The sequence below is a fragment of the Microtus oregoni genome, unplaced genomic scaffold, assembly GCF_018167655.1.
Source record: "Microtus oregoni isolate MIOR12 unplaced genomic scaffold, Mior012 000055F_ref0000237, whole genome shotgun sequence".
In the NCBI taxonomy this organism is placed as follows: Eukaryota; Metazoa; Chordata; class Mammalia; order Rodentia; family Cricetidae; genus Microtus; species Microtus oregoni.
The window spans coordinates 7,649,182-7,675,486 of NW_024543831.1; the positions used below are offsets into that span (position 1 = coordinate 7,649,182).

The following is a 26,305-nucleotide window of genomic DNA, read 5'->3' on the forward strand; positions in this document are numbered from 1 at the left end:
GGATAAGCAGCAGTGAAACAGAGTATCTTCGGATGGGTTATGTGAGCAGGTGGAGGCACAGCTGCACATTTAGAATAAGGAAGACCAGCTGAGGCCGTACTTTCCAAGCCTTTAAAGAGATGATGGCTGGAGCCACATGGACACTGTGGGCTGCAGACTGAGAGAATACAAGCACAAGAGTGTATACTAAGAAAATACTGAGAAACAGCAAGACAAGCAGAGTGTCTTCGGTGTGGGAATAGGAGAGAAGTCAGAAAAGGCCGGCACACTACTTGAAGGAGCTGATGAGGTTCTTTGTCCTACTAGTTTTTAAAGGATTCACTTTATGTGGCTGAGTGTCTTCCTCACTCATGCTCCTTATTTACTTTTATCACTTTACTCATTGCTTATCTATTTATTTATTTTTAAAGGCTTATTTCATGTGCACAGGTGTTCTGCCTGCATGTACATAGATGCACCACATGTGAGCTTGTTGCCTACAGAGATGAGGCATCTATACCTTGGAACTGGACTTATAGGTGGCTCTAAGTCACCATGTAGGTGCTTGCTGGGAACTGAACCTGGATTCTCTGTAAGAACAACACTTACTGTTAACTACCAAGCCATCTCCAGTCCCACTCTCCTTTTTTGAGACAGTCTCACTGAACCTGGAGCTCATCGTCTTAGCTGGCTAGAAGCATGCACCAGGGATCCTGTCTCTGCGCCCTCCCCGTCCTCACTGTGCTGGGATTACAGGCACTCAACGTACCTGATGTTTCATGTTAGCAACGGGAAGCTTCATACTAGAGCAACAAGCCCTTCAGGGATCTCTTTCTCCCAGCATATTTCTATTCTTAAAGCCCTTAACCCCTATGATTCTCAACCATCAGCATGAATTTTCTTCAAACTCTCTGCCAGTCCAAACCTTTCCTCTTTTCCACAGTTTGCCATGTTTGTCTACAGCACTGTGAATTCCCCGACTGTCACTGGTCTCCCTCAACTCTCTGCTCAACTCCTTCAGAACTGAACATACACTGTGTAATTCACCACACAGCTGAGAGACCGCTTCATAAAGAGACTGGTGTACAAATGAAAACTGTCACCTTTAAAACTCCTTGTCACACTTAGTGACAAGAGCCCCCATTCCATCATAAACTTACAATGAAGATAGATTGCTCGTGCTCTCTGTTCCCAAGAGTGCCTTACACTGAGTGGGTATGTGGTACCTGACCATAAAGATGTGGACATCCTTTCTTAGCTACCGAAGCAGCTTCAAGCATGAAAGCACAGTGAACATGCTAGACGAATACCTATCCACGGCAAAGTAAGCTTGAAATGCTAAAAGTAAATCCTGCAACTGCAACATCAAGGTCAGTGTGGCCTTGTTATGTGAAGCTACAGGTGTGAGCTACATAGTGAGACACTGTCCAAAAGAAACAGCAACAAATCAAAAGAAGTTAAATGAAAATTTCTCGGGATAGTCTCTACTTAACAATCCCAAGGGACAGGAATTTTCTATCACTGACCGGCTTCTAATAACAAAGCGCACGGCAGCACTGTTGAGCATTAGTAGGACAGACGGAATTCCCAGGTTTTACCTTATTAAGCTCCTTCCGTACCAAGAGCACCTCTCCCATATTTACATCAACAGAAAGGTAATAATGAGGTATGGTCTGCTTCGACTGCATTAGCCGCTGTGCAATCACCTGAAACCAGAAAGATTTCAACATCAGTTCTCTCAGCTGAGCCCAGACCTTACCTAACTCAGTTGTTTGCCTCCTCACTCAGCTCCCTGGTAGCTTACCTCACACAGCAGAGCAAGAAGACAAAGGACTGCACCTTCTACTAGATTAGCCAAAACAGAGGCTTCTTTATCCCAATTACTCAACCGACCAAATCAAACTCCCTTACACTAATCACCCAGTATTTTCAACTGGCAAGGTCCTTCCCAGTGTCTTAAAAGTGTGGCACAACTAAACAACCAGAGTGGAAATGCCCAACAGCTCTGGCTGCAGACTGCGGTGCTGCTCTTACTCGGCGAATGTTGCTGATGGGGACATCTGTGAAGACACCTGCGGGAGCTGGTGCCACTCTTGGACCCGGGGGAGCCATGGCAGCTGCTGCAGCCTGAGAGGAAAAGAAAAGGAACTTAGTGACTGTGTCTGTCTTAGTGTCGGCTGGAGTACCACCTGTGAGACTGTGGAGGACTACATGCCAAAGTGAAACAGCAAAGCTCTGAAGAATAGCTGCCTCCATCCCCGGGGAGCAAACGCTACTCACATTAGACTGCTAATTGAGAGTGTTGTTCCTCATGGTTTGTTTTTTGTTTGTTTGTTTTGTTTTGTTTACATAGAATTCTAAACCACGTTTTAAGAGTTATCATTTTTGAGGAAGAGTATATTCAATGACTAGTTTTATTGAAACCGTAAAGGCAGTCAAGGCATGGTGTGTAGCTAAAACCCCAGCACTCAAGATGCTGAGGCAGTACAGTTTAAGTACAAGGTTAGCCTGGTTCCTCAACAACACCAGAAAAGGTGGGGGGCAGGGGTGGAGAGAAAGCATAGCATTTATAAACTGAAGAATTAAAAAAATAAATAAGAAAATAAGGGCTGTGGGCCAGGGATGAAGCTCACTGGCAGGAGTGCTTGCCAAGCATGTGGAGAGCCCTGGGTTCAGTCCCCACAATGATAATCATTTTAAAAAGCCAAATAGAACTCACAGGAGCAGCCTTAGAAGGCACAAAAGAGTCAATGTCCTTCTTGATGATTCTGCCTTCTGGTCCCGTCCCTGAAGAAACACATAAACACATGTGACGGAACACCATCGGCTCTCCGAGGTCAACACTGACCCTGAAGAGGCTCTCTGAGGCTCACAGCCTTAGCTTCTTCCTCGGAACAGTGGCTTTGCTAATTACTCCCTTAACTTACAGAATGCCCTGGACCAACTCTACAACTACTGCAAATAGTACCATTTTTCTTTAGAGTTTCCTCTAGTTAAACTGAACGTTTTGTTTCTTATTTTGCTTATTCCCTTACTTTTAAGTTGGGAAATACTGACTTAAAAATAATATGGATCATAATCAACTAAAAGGAAAATTAACTGTTGGCTGTGTTTTTTTTTTAAAAAAAAAAAAAACATTCATCATCATCATCAACAACCAAAAAAAAAAAAAAATCAAAAAACCAGAAGCCAGTCTGTTTCATTGAACCTTGAAACAGACTTATTTTACCATAAAGTAATTTTTTGTAAGAGATTGACAATTTTTCTGAACAAATAAACCTTTTTACTTCAGAATGTGATGGATGATGTAACTGCAATGATGTCATCTTTAGAGTCATTCATTTCCCACAATTTACAGGTTTTTCACACCAGCCACAACTAAACCAACCAAGGAGCAAACATCACAATGCCTTCCATTTCTCTCACAGGCTTAATTGATTCAATTTCCCCTCCCTCCTCCCATCTATAACGTCTCAGGTTTAGGCATAGGCCCAAATACATCATCCTGACCTTGAAGCAGATTCAGAATTTAGTTATTATAATACCTTTTACACTGGGCCCACTTCTAGAAAAAAATGGTCAAATTGATTCATCTTCCCCCACGTAGCCTTTAAAGGGATTCCCGTTGTGTGCAGTTCTTCCCAATTCCTTTCCTTCGTTATGAAAAGAGTTGGCTACAACTGTTTATCCTCACCAGGGCTCTAGAACAGAGGTGCAGTACCTCTATTAGATTCCTTGCCTTGTAAGCACACAGAAACCATAACCTCCCCTGGCAACCAGCACTGAGCTTGATGCCACAACTCTCAATCCCTCAGCAGGAAATCAGCCACCCATCAGTTCGCTGAGTTAGTCATGGCTTTTTATTGCCTTGTCTAGCTCCCCAAGAAAGTACAGCAGGTGATCATAAGGGAAGAATACTAGACTGGCAGTAAAAACAGAGTTTTGTGACATTAGACACCTGACTCCAGTCACCCATCTCAACTACAGAATGGAGATCACAGCGATAGCCCTTGTTCACAGTGATATTGTGAACACAAAACAGGACAGTGAGGCAAAGGAGGTTTGCACCAAATACACATTAGAGGGGTGGCTGTCAGAGCACCTGAGCTCCAAACAACAGGGCTTAAGCAGCAATAGTTTCTTCCTCAGTAGTTAATGTTTTGGTAAAATTTGCTAAGCACCCTGCCCCTCTAAACTTTTGTTCCTTTTACAATGGAATTTTGTGATGGAGGAAGGTCATTGGCTAATAAAGGAACTGCCCTGGCCCATTTTATTGGTTAGAGGATAGGTGGGAGGAGTAGACAGAACAGAACGCTGGGAGTAAGAGGAAGTGAGGTCAGAGACTCCACAGCTCTCTCGGGAGCAGACGCCTCAGAGAGAGACGCCATGCCCCGCTCCCGGGATGAAGCTCCGACCCAGGATGGACTAGGCTGGAATCTCCCCGGTAAGCGCACCTTGGGGTGCTACATACAGATGATAAGAGGTGGGCTAAATTAATATGTGAGAATTAGCCTAGAAGAGAATGGGCCAGGCAGTGTTTGGAGGAATACAGTGTCCGTGTAATTATTTCGGGGCATAAGCTAGCTGGGCAGGCGGCCGGGGTGTTGGGGACGCAGCCCTGCCGCCCTTATAACTTCAATTTTGTTTGTTTCTTTCTTTCTCTTTCACTCTTCCAATGAGTGACTTGGGGTTGGGGTATGAGCCTAGGTCCCTGTTCTCTCAAAAACCGAAACTCCCAGCCAGGCATAGTTATGGGCACTTGAAATTTCAGCACTCTGAAGGAAGAGTCCAGAGAATCAGGATCATAAGATCATTCTTGGCCATTTACCAAGTCTGAGGCTGGTCTGGGCTACATGAGACCCTGTCTCAGCCCCTACCTACCTCCTGACTCAATTCTTTAATTCCCTCTGAATTTCCAGGCATCTAGACATATAACCTACTGTCTCTGATCTCATTCACTAAAGTAAATTTCACTGTGATTCTCATTCTCTTGGAAACGACAACCCACCCTTACCCAGACTTTTGAGTTCTTTCATCTACCCAACTATGTTTTCTTATCACAAACAAGAGTCACCTGCCCAGACCATGTGTTTTCCAGTTCTTAAACATCTTTCAGGGGCTGGTGAGATGGCCTGTGGACAAAGGTACTTGATGTATACATCTAATGACCAGAGTTCAATCCTCAGGACCCACATAAAAGTAGAAGACGAGGACCACCTCCATAAAGTCGTTCTAAACTCCACACACATGCCTTAGCCCTCTCACACGTCTTCAGCCCAATAATAAATAAATAAGGTTAAATCCCTGAAACCCTCTGCCCAAACGCTCTTCTTCAATACTTCACAGGGTTGGCTCACAGATGACTCCTTGCCTTCCAGATGAGATCACGTGCCACCCCCTTGGAAAGGTCCTCCTCACACACCCTGTCTAAAAGTCACCATGTCCTGTCTCTGCCATGTCACATGTTACTGTCACTCATGGACAGGTGTATCACTGAGTCTGTTCCTTTTTAGCTCTTAAGTCATCTCAGTTCATAATAAAAATTTAGAGCCAAGATAGCTAATATGTTAGCTGTACAAGCACTGTTAGTTATTAATCTTCACAACTCATTAAGTATTATTTTTGTATACAAGTTACAGAGTCAGAAAAGGTCACAGTGCTAGCATACAGCAGAGCCAACATTTAAACCCGAGCAGTCTAGCTCTGAACCCCATTCTTCACTACAGTAGACTTCTGCCACCCATCCTCTACCATTGGTCAGTGAGGCTGGAATGTTCTCCATGTTATGCACAGATACATGGGACACAGACAGTACTCAATAACTACCTATAAAGGGATTGCTTAACCCTGCTAGCATGAAAACAATACTGAGATTCTTCCAGTTATCCCCCTAGTAAAATAACCAGTGCTGCTAACTCTCTAAACAATGATCCTACCAGTTCAGATTCTTCCGGCAGTTATTAGCTCAACCCTTCTGTTCTATGAAATCCCTTATTTTGTCTCTGATACTAAGCACAAATATATAAAAAGTGGCAAAATTTATGCTTGCCCTCCAACAACAGAACAGCAGCTTGGTGGTGGGTGAGAACCAGACTGAGTGCAGCAACTGCAGAGCTGAGGACATGACTGCAGCTTCATCAGTGATTATGGATGGGAGAGCAGGGGCAGGTGGCACAGGGGAATGGGAAGAATCCAGAATTTCAAACAGGACCTGGTGGTTCAGGCCCGGGAGTCTAACTGCTGAGAAGCTGAAGACAGAGTATAGCAAGCTCAAGGCCAGCCTGGGCAATTTTTCTGTTCTGAGACGCTATCTCAAAACAAAAGTAAAGAGAGGGGCTAAGACTATACATGAGTGTTAAGGTGCCTGTCCAGTATGAATGACATCCTAGGGCTGGCTGCATCTCAGCTGTGCATACAGAAGACTGCCTCCTTGCCACACACGCTGCTCAGGATGTTTCCTAACCTCTTGCGAAGATCCTATGGAGTTCAGGCTCCCCTTTGGACTCTTAGCACTAAAGATCCTCCTGAAGAAGGTTCTCCATCCTCACTTCCCATTTCCCCTTATTCTCATAATGAACCTTGGAAATATCTGGATTCAGAATATCAAAAGGCTATGGTTTTCGCCCTGTTTGGGCTGACTACCAGCGCAACCACAAAGGTGGTATACCGCCACAGGGGCCCCGGAAGACATGCATTCCTAACAATAAAGTTGCCCCATCTGCCAGGATCACAGGTTGCATATTGACTTTAGGAATGTTAAACTCTTGAAACAGTGTGCGCCCACATGGGTATCATCTTCCGCACCCCACATACAGGGAGGGGTCTGTATGAAGCAGCACAAGAAGCTGACCCAGGCCATCCTGAAAGCCAGGCAGTGTGGTCTCCTCAGCTAGTAAGTTCCCCAGGTTGAGCCGTGAGATGTTGACTTCTATAGTGTTCATGGAGCTGTCAGTGTTACTTTACCAGCCCCTACACTGTTGTCAGGCGAGCCTTGGTACCCGGGGTACAGTTGGCAACAGCCACCAGAGAAAGAACTGTCCCGCCTTTGCCAGCTCTATCAAGGAAATCTCCTAGAAGAAAGTGGCCCCCCACCTGACCAATGCCTGCGGTGCCCACTACACCACCAGCAGAAACCTCCACAGAGCAGATGGGCTCCAGAGTGCTTAGAACTCATGAACCGGGGAAGAAGTTGGGGATTAAGGAAGTGGTGTTTGGGGTTACGTGATGGCATGTGTTCTGAAACATGTATTTTGGGACAGTGGCAGACCTTAAGAGGAAGTAATTGCTGAAGAGGACAAACACATGGTAAACTGACTATGGAGAGGGGTTCAGATATGAACAGCAGAGTCTTGACTGGTGTGTGCACTTGCTATTGTCCCTGTTTTAAACCTGATGGCCCAGCTTTTAAACCACAATAAAACTGTGTTCTCTGTCTAAAAAAAAAAAAAAAAAAGGAAAAGAAGAACTGGGCTATTGATGTAAAGAAGGCTCAGTGTGTAAGATTGCTGCTGCTGCCAAATCTGATGACCTGAGTTCAAGCCCCGTGCATGAGGTGTCACACTGTACACAGAGGACAGAGGACAAATGCTTCCTGCATGTGGGTCCCACGGGTGGTGCTCAGCATCACTGTCATCATCAGCAGCAGCAGCAGCAGCACTGTCACCTGGGGAGCCATCTCACCAGCTGCTTTGCTTATTGCTAAACTCTGTCAACCTAGCACTCAGCTTTATTACAGAGCCAAGTCCTATAACTCAATATTGCTCAACAAACACATAGACTTTTGCCAACAATTAAGTAAGACAGAGAGAATTATGGGGCTATGAGAAGGGAAAGGAGCCCCTCACCTTGAAGTAGACTGAAGCCTCTCAGCAGGCAAGAAGAAAGAATTCCGGCAATTAACATTTGCTGAAGGCCTCTCCTCCTTCCCAGTGATAAGCCGGCAATTTTCTCTCTTTTTCTCTTTTTCTCTGTAGCTTTGGAGCCTGTCCTGGAACTAGCTCTTGTAGACCAGGCTGGCCTCGAACTCACAGAGATCCGCCTGCCTCTGCTTCCCGAGTGCTGGGATTAAAGGTGTGTGCAACCACTGCCTGACTCAAGCCTGCAATTTTCTTGGAGGCTCATCAGAAACCCCATTTACAGCAGAAGACCAATACTAAACCCTTGTGCAATCCTGGGGGCTCCTGGTTTCACCTTTTCGGATCATAACTCCATCCACTGCACCTTCAGAGACACCCCATGATTTCACCAAGGGAAGAAGGATAGGAGGAGAGCCTACTGGTAGGACATTTAATTGCGACTCTCCCTTGTGGACCCACTTACACTTAGGTATGTCTGGCCTCTGTTCTCTGACTCTCCCTTAAAAAGCCCATACTGTCACTCGGGTATATATTATTATTTCCCTGAGCATATTTCTCTTAACTGCCATGCTTAAAAATCTTCATTAAAAATATCTTTTAAATCAGGCAGGGGGGACGCATGCCTTTAATCCCAGCACTCCATGCCTTTAATCCCAGCATTCGGGGGCAGAGGTAGGCAGATCTCTGTGAGTTCAAGGCCAACCTGGTCTACAAAAACTAGTTCCAGGACAGGCTCCAAGCTACAGAGAAACCCTGTCTTGAAAAACCAAAAAAAAAAAAAAAAAAAGAAAAGAAAAGAAAAAATAAAAAACTTTTAATAAATTACACCATTTTTGTTGTTGTGTCCTTTGTTTTTCAAGACAGGGCTTCTCTGTATCCTGGAACTCACTCTATAGACCAGGTTGGCCTCAAACTGAGAGATCTCTGGAGGGCTAGGAAAAAAAGGCGTATCCCACCATACCCAGTTGTGAACACCTTTCTACTTTTAATAAAACCCCAACTCAGCTTTGTTCAAACAAGTTCTGAAATTCTCTTCTGCGTCAAAGCCACAAAACCTGTGTCTTCCTGAGTCAAGGTCCCTAAAAGATTAAGGGAGCTCCTCAGAGTCCCGAAGACAAGTGTGATGTCTCCTGTCCTCACCGCTGCTAGTAAAGATTTCCTATGAACTGAGGAGCATTTTAGAAGGCAACAGATTATATAGGTAGCACTAAGCTGATCAAATAAAGCACAATGATGCTTTCCCTGCTCCACACAGTTGTATGCGCCGGTCTTATGAACAGAATTTAGCTAAACTAACTTTATAACCCTTTTCTTTAGAAAAAAAAACCTTACCTTTAACTTGGGTGAGGTCAATCCCTCTCTCTGCTGCCAACTTCTTTGCAAGAGGGCTAACAAACACCCTTCCCTTTGGTCCAGCAGGAAGGGCTGAGGGTGTAGGCGCTAGAGGCTGGGGAGTGGGAGGAGCAGCTGCCACCTTGAACAAAAGTTAGAAAGTATCCACTCAGCACCGCACAGATAATCTGAAAGACCGCAGATTCATATTTTATATGGTAAAAGTCTTTAGTGTTGTTTATTCTCTTCCCCAAAGACCATAATGCACTTTTTCTGGTTTGACTAACATACAAAATGAGCAGCAAGAATACTTTCTGTCAGAGGCAGAAACAAGTTGTGACAACAGGAGAGCTGTGGAATTAAACTGACCTGTATACCTAACATCCTTATCACCTGTCATTTCCCCTTTGAGACTTTGTAACCCAGGTAGTCCTCTTGCCTCAGCCTCTCCAAGTGTTTGAACCACCACACCTGGCTTCTGCTACTTCTTTATTTTCACTGAGTATAACTAACCTGATTTCTGACTTCAGGATATAAACGATAGCACCAGGTCCCATGCTTCAAGTGTCTTAGGAATGGACTACACTGCTCCCTGACGGCATCCCCATCAATGCAAGACAGTGAGGAGCCAAGCTTCCTCTGAGGTCGTACATCTTTCTAAACCCATTGAGGTGTATGCTGAAGTGTACAAGTGTATGAAGCTACTACATGCCATGTCAGATCAGGGTCCAAAGTCCAAAATACATGTTCATCAACAACAACACACAAACACCACAACTGAAAAAGAAAACTGGTATTCAATAAAGCAACCGAAAATGTGGAGGGAAAGCATCACCTCCCATGGGCATGACCTTCACACCCAAGGCAGGAGGACATGGAACTCGGTTTTGTTCTCAGCAGGACTCAAGACGGCAGCAAACTGCTGACCATCATGTAGACGGCATATGCTGTACACCGTAGGTAATGCTGGCCACTTTCCTACATGTGCGATCTGGACACACAGGAACATGACATGTGGCTGAAAGGACTTTCCCATTTTAGAGGCATACCTACCGGAGGTGGGACAGGTGGTGGTGCCTGTGGCTTTAAGCTAGTCACTTCTGTTGGCCTATAGTCTGCAAAGGCTGCTATATCTTCCTGCTTTTCTACTATGATACAAAGTGGGGTTCCCAGGGGAACATCTCTTGTGCCTTCAGGGACCAGGATTTTTGCCAGATAACCTTCTTCTTGTACTTCAAAGCCTTAAGAAGAAAGAAAAACATTAGGAGACTCAAGACTCTACCTTTTTACAACTTCACCAGGGTTTCAGGTAAAAGGATTTCCACATTCAAACTACTGGCATTGGTTTCATTTTGTTTTTACAAACTACTTAACCTCTCTGTGCCTCTTAAGTCTTTAACATGGGAACAGGAACAGTACAGCCAACCTTCTGTCCTCAGGTTCTGCATCCCTGAATTCATTCAACTGTAGGTCAAATATTACATTGCACTATGTAGTTGGCCTATGGAGACCTGAACTTAGCATATACACTTTTTATTCTTGCAAGTACTTCCTAAGTAAGGCAGTGTAACAATTATTCACACAGCACTGCTGTGTTAGGCATTACAAGTAACTGGAAATGATTAAAAGTGTCCTGGGGTAGAGGCACAGCTCAGTAATACAGGTCCCACTAATTTGCTCAAGGCCTTGGGTTCAATCCCAGTGACCCCACTCCACCCCCAAATACTATACCCACTTACACAGGGAACTTGAGTCTATAGACTTCCAATCTTGAATCAGTTTGCCTACACACATACCAAGAAATGGCTGACTATACTGATGTATATTTTATGGATTTAAATCAATGTTTTTTTAAGTACTTAGGAACAATCCCTGAAAAAGAGTAAACAAAAAATGCAGTTGACTCTCCAAATCCCGAGATCAAAACAATTTGGGAAAAAACTGCACCTGTGCTGGACACATGCAGATGTCTTTTCCGGAGCCAATCCCTTGTGGAAACTAAGATAACTGCATCTGTCCACCAGGACTACAGAGAGCAGTTCACACTGAGAGCTTCTGAACACACCTCAAGGGCAGCCCTTACGAGGAACTCACAGGATCTAAGATGGTATCAGTGTACTGCTGAAAGTCAGTTACATGGAAGTCAAATTACCAGAACTACAAGCAGGACGGGAGCATGGAATTAGCACTAAGAGTGTTCTCAGAGCTTCTCAAAGGCTGCACTTGCCCTTATGCTAGCTATTCCAATGTGCTGAAACACAGCAACACTGAGGTCTCCTGCGACAAGAGTTACATGTCATTCAGCTGCTGTTTTACCAAAACACTCAGACTTAAAAAAGTAAAGCCTTAAGCTGGGCGTGGTGGCTGTTTTCTTATAAACCCACCATCAGGAGGCTGAAATAGAGGGTATCCAGCTCAAAGATAACCTGAGCAACATAGTAAGTTCAAAAGTTCAAGACCAGACTAGACTACATAGCAAAGAGTTGCCCATAAAGAAACAGCAGCAGGGCATGTCCTGACTTCCAGGACATCCAGGATGAGTGAGACCCTGTCTCAGAAATTAATTAAGTAATCAAACTAAAAATTTAAAAAAGCCAATCAAGCTACTGGCAAGGGTAAGCTCTGCCTTCTGAATCTTGCTTTCTGCAGTTATGTCTCTCCTTGATGAAGACATCTCTAATGAATCCGTCCACTGTCCAACTGGGAATACTCGATAAAGCTGGGCAGAGATGGTGCGAACCTTTGATCTTAGGCTTGGCAAGCACCCTTACCCACACCAAACCATTTTGCTGGCTTTTTGCTTATTTTCTTAAGACAGAATCATTTCTTCTATTAAAAGCTATAGGGAGCCAGGCAGAGGGGTGCAAGTCTATAATTCCAGCACTTAAATTTGGAGGCTGAGGCTGGAGGACTGCGGATTAAGGGCCAGTCTCATCTCAAACAAGAACAAAAACATTTTAAAACTGTGAGGAAGTAGTATGTGCAAAGATGAGATGGAATTGGTCTGGTGGGAGGGAATTATCAACAATACAAGCACAAGACCTGGCTGCTTAATGGATTTTGTTTCTGGGCACAAAATAAGTCAAAGAAGGGGCACATGGAAATGTGATACACATGAAGACCAACAGGCATGAGTTCTGCTGTTCCTCAGAGTCATCTGAAATCCTTTGGTATTCTCCTTCCCCGGGGGGACAGGGGACAGAGACAGCTTCATCCTCCCTCCCTTCTTTCCCACATTTAGACAATGGCAGTTCTGGTACAGCTTCTGAGCAAACCCTGACCCAAGAATAAATCTTGGGGTGTCTTCAGTCGATGAGGACAGTTAAGAACTGACATACGTGACGCATGACCTTGCTATAAAGTATCACGCCCCAGGCCGCCAATCCCAGGAACTGTAAATTCATATTATCACTCACTCAGCACAGGAAAAGATAGCCATCCTCCTCCTCCTCACTCAATGACCAAGAACTGAAGAACTCTCACCTATAGTGGCCTTGTCAGTCTCTATCTCTGCCAGCAAGTCTCCTTCACTGAGCTTCTCACCCACTTTCTTCTCCCATCTCTGGACCGTGCCCATGGTCATGGTCGGGGAGAGGGCAGGAAGAAGTACCTACAGAAACAATGTCACTGCTTAACCAGGAAGGCTGCACACAAAAGTGTTCAGACAAGTACACACGGTTTCATGAGTGACTGAGACTGCAGTAATTCAACCACTTGCCACACCTAGGTCTGGTGGAATTAATTTGTAATCTCAACACTCAAAAGGCAGAAGAGAAGAATCATGAGTTTGAGGCCAACCTGGACCACACAATGACACCTTGGCTCAAAATTAAACCACAACCAAAAAACCAAATTACCCATCACAGCTTTGTGCTTAATAACTTTCCATCAGCTGAGTCACTCTTCAGAACAAGGGTAATTACATCTGACCAGTTACTCTAACCCATCCTCCAAAGTTAAAACCATCAAGCAGATGGGAAAGGTTTCTTTCAGATGATCAAAACAAATTCCTTGGTATACATGCACAGTATCTTTTCAAGTACGACAGTGGTTCTCAACCTTCCTAACGCTGCGATCCTTTAATACAGTTCCTCACGTTGTGGTGACCCCAACCATAGAATTGTTTTGGTGCTACATCATAACTGTAATTCTGCTAGTTATGAATCGTACTGTAAATATCTGACATGCATGGGGGCTGGAGAGATGGCTCAGAGTTTAAGAGCATTGCCTGCTCTTCCAAAGGTCCTGAGTTCAATTCCCAGCAACCACATGGTGGCTCACAGCCATCTGTAATGAGGTCTGGTGTCCTCTTCTGGCCTGCAGGCATACACACAGAAGAATATTGTACACATAATAAATAAAAATATTTTTAAAAAAATCTGACATGCAGGATATGTGATATGCAACCCCTGTGAAAGGGTCATTCAAGCCACAATGGGGTCACAAGCCCCACGTTGAGAACCACTGCTCTAGGTTAAGATGGACACAGAGTGATCCTGGTCTAGAGAGGCTACTCTGCTGAATTTGCTGTGTTCTGCAATGAGCATCTATTTATCTTTCCACCCATAAGAAACCACACTTATTTCACTTAGTAGATATAAGTTTTTTGTTTGTTTGTTTTAATTAAGGACTAGAGAGAAAAATGACTCAATAGTTAAGAGTACCTGCTGCTCTTGCACAGGGCCTGAGTTCAGTTCCCAGTGCCCAAGTAGGGCAGCTCACAACCACCTGTAACTCCAGCTCCAGGAAATCCATAATCTCCTTCCTGTCTGAGAGCACCAGCGTGCACATATGTACACACACAAATTTTAAAACTGAACACTGGGGCTGGAGAGATGGCTCAGCAGTTAAGAGCACTGACTGCTCTTCCAGAGGACCTGGGTTCAATTCCTGGTACCAACATGGCAACCCACAACTGTGTGTAATCCTAGTTTCAAGGTACCCAATCTTCACATAGATATACATGTAGGCAAAACACCAATGCACATAAAATAAAAATAAATTATTTTTAAAAAATGAACATTAGAGCTCTTCATGGATCAGAGGATGAAATTCAATATCAGAAGAGTACTTGACAAGCATACTTGAGGCCATGAGCTCGATCTCACGAATAGGGGGAAAACCAAAACATTCTTTTTGTTTATTTTGTGAGACAAGGTTTCTCTGTGTAGCACTGGCTATTCTGGAACTTGCTCTGTAGACCAGGCTGGCCTCAAACGCACAGAAATCCGCCTGCCTCTGTCTCCTGAGTGCTGGAGTTAATGGCGTGCGCCACCACCGCATTACCACCCTTCACAGACTACAATAATACATCGTATTCTTGAAAACCGCTAAAAGATTTCTAAGTTGTGTGTGTGTGTGTGTGTGTGTATGTGTGAAAGAGAGAAAGAGAGAGAGAGAGAGAGAGAGAGAGGTGTATGCAAGAGTGAAGTGCAGAAGCAAGAAGAGGATATAAGGTGTCCTGTGCTATCTGCCTTATTTTCTTGAGATAGGGTCTCTCACTGAGGTGGACAGCCAGCCTCTGTCCAACTCTCCAGTCCACAGCACTATGGTTATAGTCTTGTGTGTATATGTGTGTGTGTGTGTGTGCATGCAGAATGTGTATGGTTACTCCACGAGTTGTTTTCTAATTTCCATACATATAGGCACAGTGTGCCCACATGTCCACTAAATATATGTAAAAATTTTAATTGCATTCCTACTTAAATGATTGTATTCACTGAATTTGGACAGTTATTTAGTTAATATGGATTTTATTTGCTATCTCTTTAGTCTTTTAAGTAGCAACAGCCTTAAGCTAAGGGAAAAATAATTTCAGTCAATAATGTCTCTATAGAAGTTGGAAAAAATAAAACTCTAAGACCTAGAATATTATTATTATTGTTGTTGTTGTTGTTATTGTTATTATTATTATTGGATTTGATTTTTTCAGGCAGGGTTTCTCTGTGTAATAGTCCTGGCTGTCCTTGAACTCTCATTATAGATCAGGCGGCCTCAAACTCACAGAGATCTGCCTGCCTCTGTCTCCCAAGTGCTGGGATTAAAGGCATGTATTACAATGCCTGGTACATTTAGAAAATTCTTTAAAAATTACTTCCAGTTCAGAATTTGTTTTCTTTGTTTCATAATCACCAGTAAAGTGAATGAAAGTGTGTGTGTGTGAAATATACTCATATTTTTATCATCTCAAAGGATTCTTAGGGCCCAGTTCTAACACTTGAATACAAAGCACCATAAAATGGAGAAAGAAGGTATTACGTAATAAGGTTGCTAAACTGAATGAAATAATTGTGAACGCTAAAGGCCAGGAAAAATTTCACAAGTGATTGTTACCAACAGAGCTGGAACATGACTTCCAAAGAAACTGATTCATTCAGAAAACTTCTTCTAAAGCTAAGGAAAGGTAGGCTGGGTGGTGAGGACACACACCTGTAATTCAAGCACTCAGGAGGCAGAGGCAGGAGGATCCACTTGGTCTAGAGTTCCAGGACTGCAGGGCTACATGGAGAAACCCTGTTGTTGTGGGATATTTGTACACTGTGAGAAGAAGTATTGCTGGGACTGGAGTAATAAAAAGCTGATGGCCAATAGCTAGGCAGGAGGTGTAGGTGGGACTTCCCAGCAGAGAGAGAGATCTCTGGAAAGGGCAGAGTTGCCAGCAGAGAAAGCAGAATGGACAATATGGAGATGAGGTAATGTCATGTGGTAGAACATGGATTAATATATAAATGGGTTAATTTAAGTTATATGAGTTAGTGGGACAAGCCTAAGCTAAGGCTGAGCTTTCATAATTAATAATACATCTCCATGTCATTATTTGTGAGCTGACCATTCAAAGAAAAATCCGACTACACCTTGACTTAAAGAAACAAGCAAAAATGTTAAGGAAAGGTCAAATCTTAATCCTTTAGATTTTAGCTACTTTCAACATAAAAACCACATAAATACAACATAGAGGAAAACTTTAATATCTAATAAACTGATTCAGTGTGTGTGTCTTGGTTTCTTGTGGTTTTTCTTTGACTCTTTTTTCCCACATTTGTTTGTTTTGCCCTAATCTGGTTTTTATTTTATTTTTATTATCATTATTATTTTTTAGATGTCTGTTTGTTTTTTAAGGAGAGAGAGAAAGAAAGGGTGTGGGTTTAGATAGGTAGGGAAGCAAGGAGGATCTGGGAAGAGTTGGGGGAATGGAAAACCATAATTAGATTATGTGTATGGAAAAAAAAATCTACTTTTAAAAAAAGGATGTTTTAGTTTCCTAAAAGCTTGCTTAGGTTCATAGGAATGGCATTTATGGCCACTGGCCCTGTCACACTGCTACGCTGTACACTTATGTACACTTCATTTCTTTAAATGAGTCATTTGTTTTATGTGCACTGGTGCCCACGTGTGCCTGTGAGGGTGTCAGATCTGCTAGAACTGGAGTTACAGGTGGTTGTCAGCTGCCGTGTGGGTGCTGGGAATCAAACCTGGGTCCTCTGCAAGAGCAGCCAGTGCTCTTAACTACTGCTGAGCCATCTCTCCAGTCCATTCACACTTATTATTTACTGTTACTTTTTTCATGTAAGAGTATTATTGAAATACTCCATCTATGCTTGCAAATATACCACTCTAAACCAAAGGAAAACTTCATCAGGGGACTTTCATTCAACAGACATCATCTGTTCTCTATTATAAATTCTACTTGTATACAAAAAAAACCATTTTTCATAACCTTTACTATTGTTTTTGAGAGGAAAAACAAGCATTATCTTGTGTCTTGTGCTAAGACTGAGAAAGGTTCAAGAAACTGTCCAAGTTCACACTTGAAGACAACAATCAAGAATAAAAGTTGTCAAGTTTCACAGTTAAATATCTGTATTCTGGCAAATGGCAAACACTGATCGTTTTAATAAAAAGTTTTCAGGATGCAATCACCACTCATAAAAAAAAAAATGTAAATAAGATTCATCAGGAGCCAACATGCGGAAGCTGGGCCTTACCTGCATGTGAGGAGGATACGAGCTACCAGGAGCCTTTGCAGAAGGTGCAGCTGGAGTAGCAGAAGCCACTGGGGCTGGGGCTGCCTGTGGGGTAGCTGCTGCTGAATCCAATGTATAATTTTTAAAGGCCTCAATATCCTCAGGCCTAAGAAGAAAAAGCACATATGTATACAGAAGTTATAAACCAAATCCAGTCCCCACCTCCCAGCACATCTTCAGAAGTCTGTAACTTCCACTGTGACTGAGAATGTTCTGGAAGCACCAATGTTCACAAATTACAAGGGGTTTCACTCACTTTTCTACTGTGATACAGATGATGGACCCAACTGGAACATCCCTGGTTCCTTCGGCAACAAGGATCTTTGCCATATAGCACTCCTCCAAGCTCTCAAATCCAACAGTGGCTTTATCAGTTTCAACCTTTTAACAAAAAGCATTAGCTTAAGTTTGTACTGCCAACATACAGATAATTTGAAGGTGTCTAGAATTTCATATGAAGATAAATCCACTGCCACAGACTGGAAAGAATGGTTTAAAAAACATTTTGGGTATTCGGTGGCAGAAGGCGACAGATCTCTGACAGTTGCAGGCCAGCCAGAGTTACATAGTGAAACCCTGTCTCAAAAACAGTCAGTTTAGCTAAGTTGCTCACAAGTTATCTTACTAATCATCTCTAATAACTGTGGGAGGAAAAAATAAAAGTTGCTTAAACATAAAGGAGTTAACCTTAAGTTAAGGCTCAGTCTACTTAACAATGTCACTCCCTTAAAACCGTATTGTAAAACTTACCTCTGCAATTAGCTCACCCTCACTGATTTTTTCCCCTTCTTTTTTTTCCCAGCGGGCTATAGTGCCTGCCTGCATCGTAGGAGAAAGGGAAGGCAAGGGAACCTGGAGAAGAAAAGGAATCACAATTTAAACCAGGATACTTAACTCTCGGTGCGGTTTAGAGTTTCATTCCATTCAATTCCAGGCAAAGAATTCACTGAGTCCCATTACAAACTGGTCACTGGGGATACAAAGGGAGTTCCTGCACCCTAGAAGTTCATGTCTTTCAGTGGCAGGTTGATCCTCCAGTCAGTCCAGTGGATCTGAGAAAGCACGTGAGAATCCACAGACCTTTTGCATACAGCCCCAGGCTTGAAGCTCTTCTTTCAATGGAATAGATCCTCATTGGGAAGGTCTTGGGCAAAACGGTAACAGATCCTGAAGGGAGCTGGCTCAAAGAGGCCTCTCAAGGGGGATTCCCCCACGTCAAGGAACCGGCTCTGAAGGACAACGGGGTCCGGGGTGGAGCACTCACCTTCTGGTGCGGGGGAAGGCTGTAAGAGCGACGGCCGGGAGACCCCAAGAGCTGCCGCAGTAAGCGGTTACGCGGCGCGGTGTCCGAGCCGGAGCTCCAGCCACACAGCAAGCGAACCCCATAGCTCGGGGTCCCGCTGCTGCATCGAGCCGCAGCAGGGCCGACCCGCGGGCTCCCGTATGGGGCCCCGGGGCCTTCCTTCAAGACTGCCCACCGAGGCCTGATTCCAGCCCTGGGCACTGCACTCTGCGCCCTCCGCGCACAGACGCGCCACATCCTGCCACCGACCCCCACACCCCAAAACCTCCACCGTCTCCGGAGTGACCTCTCCAAGAGCAGCGCGGCTCTGCCGTCAGCCGCGCCCTGCGGTCGCGCAGTGTCGTAAAAGCGGCTTCTTGGACTGGCGGCCGGAACGCTCAGCGCGGGGACCCGGTCTGGGACACCCGGGACGGACCGGGGTCACAGCTTAGGATCCGCGGAGACAGTGGTGCTTCGAGGCAGTCGCGGGCAACGCACGTTTGGATGAAACGGGAAAGGGTCAGGGATGTTGGTGACCCTAGGAGAGGTGTCGTAGGGCATGGGGAGCACGGCCCGCTCTAAGGTGGTGTCCAAAGAGACGGGAGAGTTGGACCCCGGCTGAAGCCTCCACTTTTGGGGAAGCAGTGCCAAAGGGAACACCCTTCTTTAAGAAAAAGCTGGGAAAGGAGCCTGGGCCGACAGTAATCCAAAGCTTTAGGTCAATGGTTGAGGTCAGGAAGCATACCGCCGAAAGTTGGAGGAAGAAAGTCCCCACGAGTGACCTCTGGGGTTCAGGGGGTGTCCCCTTGACTGCAGACCCCGCTCCTTGCAGGCTGCCCTAGGTTGCAAAGACGTCAGGTCCCTAACCCACCCGAACTAGAAGCAGCAGTGTTTTCAGCCAAATGGTATGAAGGACATCCAAAAGTTAGGTACATTTTCACATTTCGAGTTTGTCTCAAAGGACTAATTATATATATTCCATGTATAAAAATACTTGTTTGCGAAAACGGTTATATTATCCCCAGATTACCGCCGTTTCCTCTTAAACAGCGAAAAGATTTTAAAAACACACCGGACATGTTAGCACATGCCTTTAGTAACAGCATTCCAGAGGCGAGAGACAGGTGGCTTACTAAGTTCCAGGTCAGTCTGGTCTGTATAGCAAGTTCTAGGCCACTTGGACTACATGGTGAGACCCTACCTTAAAAAAAAAATTAAGATACAACTTTGCAAAATGCATTCACACCATTTCTATTGTGTGAACTCAATATAAAAAGATTTCTTAAACTGTGGAGTAACAATGTTGGGCGTCAAAAATAAAAAATGGCAACAGTGAAAAGTTTCCGAAAACAACCACAAAAACTTAGGTTGTTTCTCGGTGCTGTTGCCTACACTACCTGCGTCCCTTCCCGTCGCTGCTGCCTTGGCTCTGCGGACAAAGGTGCACTTTGCACTGTCATGACCTCCGGGTCACACAAGGTCAGCCAACACTGCTTGAAGCACCTTGGCACAGATTCATCACTATGGCATGATTCGCGCTGGTTTTACTCTACAAAGTTTTCTGCTGTTATGTGAACATAATGGTTTGATTACAGAAAACAAAGGCATTTTCCCATAGTTATTTCTTAGCGTGTAAAAAGTTATAGTAGTGTATTTTTTGGATAAGATTCTTAAAATATTTGAATATTAAAATTGCTGAAGCTGATTTGTGTTTGAGATTAGGACAGATTTCCAGTAGTTTCTGAAATGTCCCTAAATACACATTTTATGTTATATATTTTTAAATTTTTTATTACATTTATTTTCTTGGTGTGTATGTGCCAGTGCCCTTCACATCTGAGCCATCTTGCCAGCTCATGTGCTACATATTCATGTGGAACAACATTCTCAGCATTGACAGTCATAGATCAAAATACCAATCAACTCTGAAAATATTTATACTCAGCCAATTTAGCTCCTATCTCAGCTCTTCACTTGCATGTTACTCTGCATTGCAGCCCAGTTCACACACAATAGCTCACTCCAGGGCTAAACTATGTGTCCATCCTAAAGGAATGGCTAACCCAAACGTGGTAAATACATAGTGTAACTGTTTCAGTCACAGATAATGGAGTTTTGTCATTCACAACATGGATGCAACTTAATTAAGCAAATTAATTCAGTCTCAGAAAGATAAATCTGGTATATTTTCTCTCATTTGGAATCCTTGACTTTATATTCACTTATAGAAATGGAAATGAAGGAAAATGGATTATGGGAAGGGGAAGAGAGGAGGGTTAAGAAGGTATGGAGAGAAATATATTCAAAATATATTATATACTGGATAAGAACGTCTTTATGAACTTAATACCATATATAAAAAACTTATACTCCAGGTGGTGGTGGCACACAGCTTTAATCCCAGAACTCAGGAGGCAGAGGCAGATAGATCTCTGAGTTTGAGGCCAGCTTGTTCTACAGAGCTAGTTCTGTTTCTCTGTCACTGAGAAACCCTGTCTCCAAAAACAAACAACAAACAAAATTATACTATGGCAATGACCATGTCTATTCAACACATACACGTGAATAATTACATTTTAAAATATATTAGGGCTGGGAATGTAACCCAGTTGGAAAAGTGTTTGCTTAGCATGCATCAAGTCCTGAGTTTGGGGCTGGAGCGATGGCTCAGCAGTTAAGAGCACTGGCTGCTCTTCCAGAGAACTCAGGTTCAATTCCCAGCACCCACATGGCAGCTCACAGCCGTTTGTAACTTGAGTTCCTATGGATCCAACTCCCTCACAAAAACATACAGGTTAAACACCAATGCATAGAAAAATTAAAAATCTGAGTTCAATCCTTAGCACCTGATAAACTGTAATCCCAGCATTTGGGAAGTGGAAACAAAAAAATCAGAAGTTCAGGGTCATCCTTGGCTTCATAACAAGTTTAGAACCATATAATATCGCTATATGTAGAATAAAAATAGATGTATATGTGGTTTTTGTTAGATTCTTGCCGTATTCTTCCCCAAAGCATTTGTATTCCCCATCAACAATGTATGGGATTGCCTGGTTCCTCAGAGCCTCACCACAGACTATGTTCTTATAATACTTTTTGTGAGGAGGACTGCCAAAAATGTCATAATTCTTGATTTGTAATTTTTAACTTATAAATTACACTTATTCTGTGTGTGTATGCGTGTGTGTGTGTGTGTGTCTGTATGTCAGAGGGCAGTTTTTGAGAGTCTGTTCTCTTTGACTGTGTGCATTCCAGGGATAAAACTCAAGTCATCAAGTTTAGTGGCAAGCACCTCTACCCCACTGACTGTCTCTCCATCCAGCCCATGATGTGTAATTTTCATAGATATGGAGGAGAAATTATATTTACGGTGGTGGGGCTTTAAAACTTTTAAACTTATCCTTTAAAAAACTTCATACACATACATGATGTATTTTATAGATTTAATTCGGTATGTAAAAACAAAGAACATCTAAGTGTATAGAAATTTGATTTCATCTTTAATAACTGCTGAAACTGCCAAAGAATTGTTTTTAAAGAAATTTATTTATTTAATAAATGTTTTACTTGTAATTTTATATACCTCTTTACCTGGGGACCATGTGAGAACTCACAGGATCAGGAAACACAAGCAGAAGAAAGGAGCCCTGCCATTGAAATGATTGTATTTGGCCAGGCAGCGGTGGCACATATCTTTAATACCAGCACTTAGAAGGCAGAAACAGGTGGATCTCTGGGAGTTTGAGGCCAGGTTGGTCTACAGAGCATGTCCAAGGCAGGCTCCAAAACTACAGAGAAATCCTGTCTTGAAAAAAAAATAATTGCATTAACATGAACAGTGGTGGCTGCAGTGTCACCGAGCAATGCAAACACGTGACTAACCTTAATGGGAGGGTCATCTTTGTATGCTGTATAGGTCATTAATAAACCATTGTTAAGTGACTTGTAACTTTATTTTACAGCAAACCTAATCTGTTAGGCAGTTGAGGAATTTAATCCATTGTTTCTCATTGTCTTCTTAGTATAGTAATAATAATTCTGCATGCATGACTTTTGAGTTATTGACCAACAATTTATGTGCAACATTTATTAAACATTCATTGTATGGCTATATAATTAGAAAACCTCATCATTTCTGAGCTGAAGGTGACATTAGATTAGGGGAACACATGTGCTGTATTTATACTGATTCCTCCGTTAACAGATGCTCAGAGAACACCAAGAACACAGAAGAAATTGGAGGAAAAAAAGCTAATCTGATAGCTAGCATGGTGGTGCATGAATTCTGTTCTAGCTTAGTGTAGCCAGCTGTCTGGGCTACCTACATGGGCTCTATCTTTTCCTTTTTTTAAATTGTTTTGTTTTGTTTTGAATCCTAGCTGTTGCGATGCAGAGGCAAGTGGAGCTCTGTGATTTCCAGGCTATACTGACTGATTGGTCTACATAGCAAGCTCCAGGTCAGCCAGGTCTACATAGTGAGACCCTGTCTCCAACAGAACAGAACAAAGTTGAAGGTATGTAATCAGAAGTCAAGTGAAAGAAAGCACTCAAGCCGGGCGGTGGTGGCGCACGCCTTTAATCCCAGCACTCGGGAGGCAGAGGCAGGCGGATCTCTGTGATTTCGAGACCAGCCTGGTCTACAAGAGCTAGTTCCAGGACAGGCTCCAAAACCACAGAGAAACCCTGTCTCAAAAAAAAAAAAAAAAAAAAGAAAAGAAAAAAAAGAAAGAAAGCACTCAAAACGGAAGATTGAAATATCAAACATTTAAATCAATAACATTAGTGATAAATGAAGCCTGCTTGAATTTGGGGAAGGCAGCCTTTAAACTGATTTTTGAATTCTGATTCTTTTTTAAGTATTAATTTCTGGGCTCGGGGGGGGGGGGTAGTTCATGCCAATAGTCTAGTTACTCCAGAGCCTGAAGGAAAATGATTAATCATCTGAACCTATCAGTTTGGATAACAGTGAGATGCTGTTTCAAAACAGAAAAATAAATAAATAAGAGCTCCTTTCTGCCTGGGGTCCTGATTGCATTGATAGAAAGCATGTGTAGCATGCGCAGCATCCAGGACTCAGGCTTCTACACTTCTCAGCTAATTAGGGTTCACACTGCATCTGAAGATTAATGTTACCATACAGTTCATACTCTCAGGTTCTTATGTGTCTGTACATTTCCATATGATTTCAAAATAGGTGCAAAAGTAGCTAGTCTTTTTTTATAATAATCTATCTTGTGCGTACATTAGAAATACTGACAGCAAAGTATCTCTAGCAATAAAACTGCCCTTATCTCCACCCTCCTGATAGTGAGTAAACATGCTACCAGGGAGATCACTTGAGGAGATTGCCTCCACTAGATGTGAATGGCTTTACTGACTGATCTCAGTGAAGAGACATAAATGAAAATGACGAAGTGGATTTAGTTTGTAAACTCCATTTTATTCATAGCGTGTGCGTGTGGTTTTGACTTGTTCACGATTCTGGTACATGCAAGGATTAAAACTGGCTATCACTTTGATAATCAGAAACCTCTGGAATACCAAAGCTTTGGTGAATGCACTGTAAAAGAGAAGGTAATAATCTCTGGAAGCAGTGGTTACAAATGTCCATTTTCTAAGAAAATAGAACTCTGTGTGCGCGCGCGATGTGTGCACATGCACGCGTGTTCATTTTAATCAAGCTATACTTCTTAACAAGTTCGACAAGTAAGAGTGCAATCACGATGCTTATGAGTAAAAATGAAAATTTCAGTTATAACCAGAATGCTTCTCAGTACATAAAGAGCTTTTCCTATTTACATCCCAGTCAAAAGAGCTGAAGATCTGGCCTGTAAAGAGCATTCTGCAGGACACAACAGATAGTGACTGAACTGACTTTGAATTTTCCTGCTTTATGGAAATGTCTGCTGGATACCATGGGCCTGAACGCTGAAGATGGATGCCCCAACGGTACAGAGGAACTTTGGGTGACTGTCCAGGCAGCGAGATGTCTCTGTCATTTCTCGAGTTTTAAAAGTTGCTTTTTTCTTGTTTGCTTAGGTAGTATTGTATCTTTCTGGAGTCTTTGATGGAGTTAAGAATAGTTAGTTATGGGGGCTGGAGAGATGGCTCAGTGGTTAAGAGCACTGACTGCTCTTCCAGAGGCCGAGAGTTCAATTCCCAGCAACCACATGGTGGCTCACAACCATCTGTAATGAGATCTGGCGCCCTCTTCTGGCATGTGGGCATGCATGGAGGCAGAATGTTGTATACATAATAAATAAATAAATCTTTAAAAAAAAGAATAGTTAGTTATAGTTTTCCTTAGTTATGATAAAGATTATTGTAACTTTTACTTGATAACTGTTTCGTTATATGTAATTTTGCTATGTGAAAGTTAAAGCCTTTTTTTTTGTTTAAACTGAAAAAGGGGAAATGATGGAGGAAGGTCATTGGTTAAATAAAAAGAAACTGCTTGGCCCTCATTGGTTAGAAGATAGGTGGGAGGAGTAAACAGAACAGAACGCTGGGAGGAAGAGGAAGTGAGCTCAGACTCCACAGCTCTCCTCTTGGGAGCAGACGCCTCAGGGAGATGCCATGCTCCCAGCTCCCAGGCAGACGCACACGATGAAGCTCCGACCCAGGATGGACATAGGCTAGAATCTTCCCAGTAAGCGCACCTAGGGGCGCTACACAGATGATTAGAAATGGGCTAAATTAATATGTGAGAATTAGCCTAGAAGAGGCTAGATAGAAATGGGCCAAGCAGTGATTAAATGAATACAGTTTGTGTGTTGTTATTTCGGGCATAAGCTAGCCAGGCAGCCGGGGTGCTGGGGACGCAGCCCTGCTGCTCCTATTACTACACCAGACTTCCATTCTTCCTCCCTCCCTCCCTCCCTTCTCTCTTTCTTTTTCTTTTTATCCAGACACAGATCTCATTATGTATCCCAGCATCAACCTGGTACTCCTCCTGCCTCAGCCTCCCAAATGCTGGAAGTACAGGCATGTGTCTATCACCAAGGCAGAACCTTTAGGTACAAACTGTAAAGTGTTCCAACGCAGATGATTTAGGGACTTGAGCAGGAAGAAGCTACTCTTCAGTTTTTAAATAACTAAATTAGTGCTTATGAGGTCTTTTTAAAGATTTATTTTTATTACTTTTATTTGTGTGTATACAGGTGTGTGCATGTAGATACAGGCGTGTGTGTGTAGATACAGATGTGTGTGTGTAGATACAGGTGTGTGTGTGTATACAGGCGTATGCATGTAGGTACAGGTGTGTGCTTGTAGATACAGGTGTGTGCGTGTAGATACAGGTGTGTGCGTGTAGGTACAGGCGTGTGCGTGTAGGTACAGGTGTGTGCTTGTAGATACAGGTGTGTGTGTGTAGGTACAGGTGTGTGCGTGTAGGTAAGGTGTGTGCGTGTAGGCACAGGTGTGTGTGTATACAGGTGTGTGCGTGTAGGTACAGGCATGTGCGTGTAGGTACAAGCATGTGTGTGTATACAGGTGTGTGCGTGTAGGTACAGGTGTGTGTATACAGGTGTGTGCATGTAGGTACAGGCGTGTGCGTGTAGGTACAGGTGTGTGCGTGTAGGTACAGGCATGTGCATGTAGGTACAGGTGTGTGTGTATACAGGTGTGTGCGTGTAGATACAGATGTGTGCGTGTAGGTACAAGCATGTGTGTGTATACAGGCGTGTGCGTATAGGTACAGGTGTGTGTGTATACAGGCGTGTGCGTGTAGGTACAGGTGTGTGTATACAGGCGTGTGTGTGTGTAGGTACAGGCGTGTGCGTGTAGATACAGATGTGTGTGTATACAGGCGTGTGCATGTAGGTACAGGTGTG

At 43.4% G+C, this 26,305-nt stretch overlaps 1 protein-coding gene and 1 pseudogene across 1 annotated transcript in view; one reads left to right on the forward strand and one right to left on the reverse strand.

Moving 5' to 3' along the window:
• Dlat (dihydrolipoamide S-acetyltransferase) overlaps positions 1-18,797 on the reverse strand; it is a 32,153-nt gene extending 13,356 nt beyond the window's left edge. The window contains exons 1-10 of the mRNA XM_041638561.1: positions 18,456-18,797; positions 17,942-18,043; positions 17,448-17,572; positions 17,153-17,297; positions 12,651-12,777; positions 10,221-10,408; positions 9,168-9,309; positions 2,699-2,766; positions 2,014-2,106; positions 1,578-1,685 (exon numbers count right to left, since the gene is read on the reverse strand). Coding sequence (XP_041494495.1) covers positions 1,578-1,685; positions 2,014-2,106; positions 2,699-2,766; positions 9,168-9,309; positions 10,221-10,408; positions 12,651-12,777; positions 17,153-17,297; positions 17,448-17,572; positions 17,942-18,043; positions 18,456-18,731 — 1,374 coding nt within the window. The 5' untranslated portion in view covers positions 18,732-18,797. The remainder of the gene's footprint in view (positions 1-1,577; positions 1,686-2,013; positions 2,107-2,698; positions 2,767-9,167; positions 9,310-10,220; positions 10,409-12,650; positions 12,778-17,152; positions 17,298-17,447; positions 17,573-17,941; positions 18,044-18,455) is intronic.
• On the forward strand, positions 6,306-7,204 carry LOC121438346 (annotated as a pseudogene).
• Positions 18,798-26,305: the final 7,508 nt, after the last annotated feature.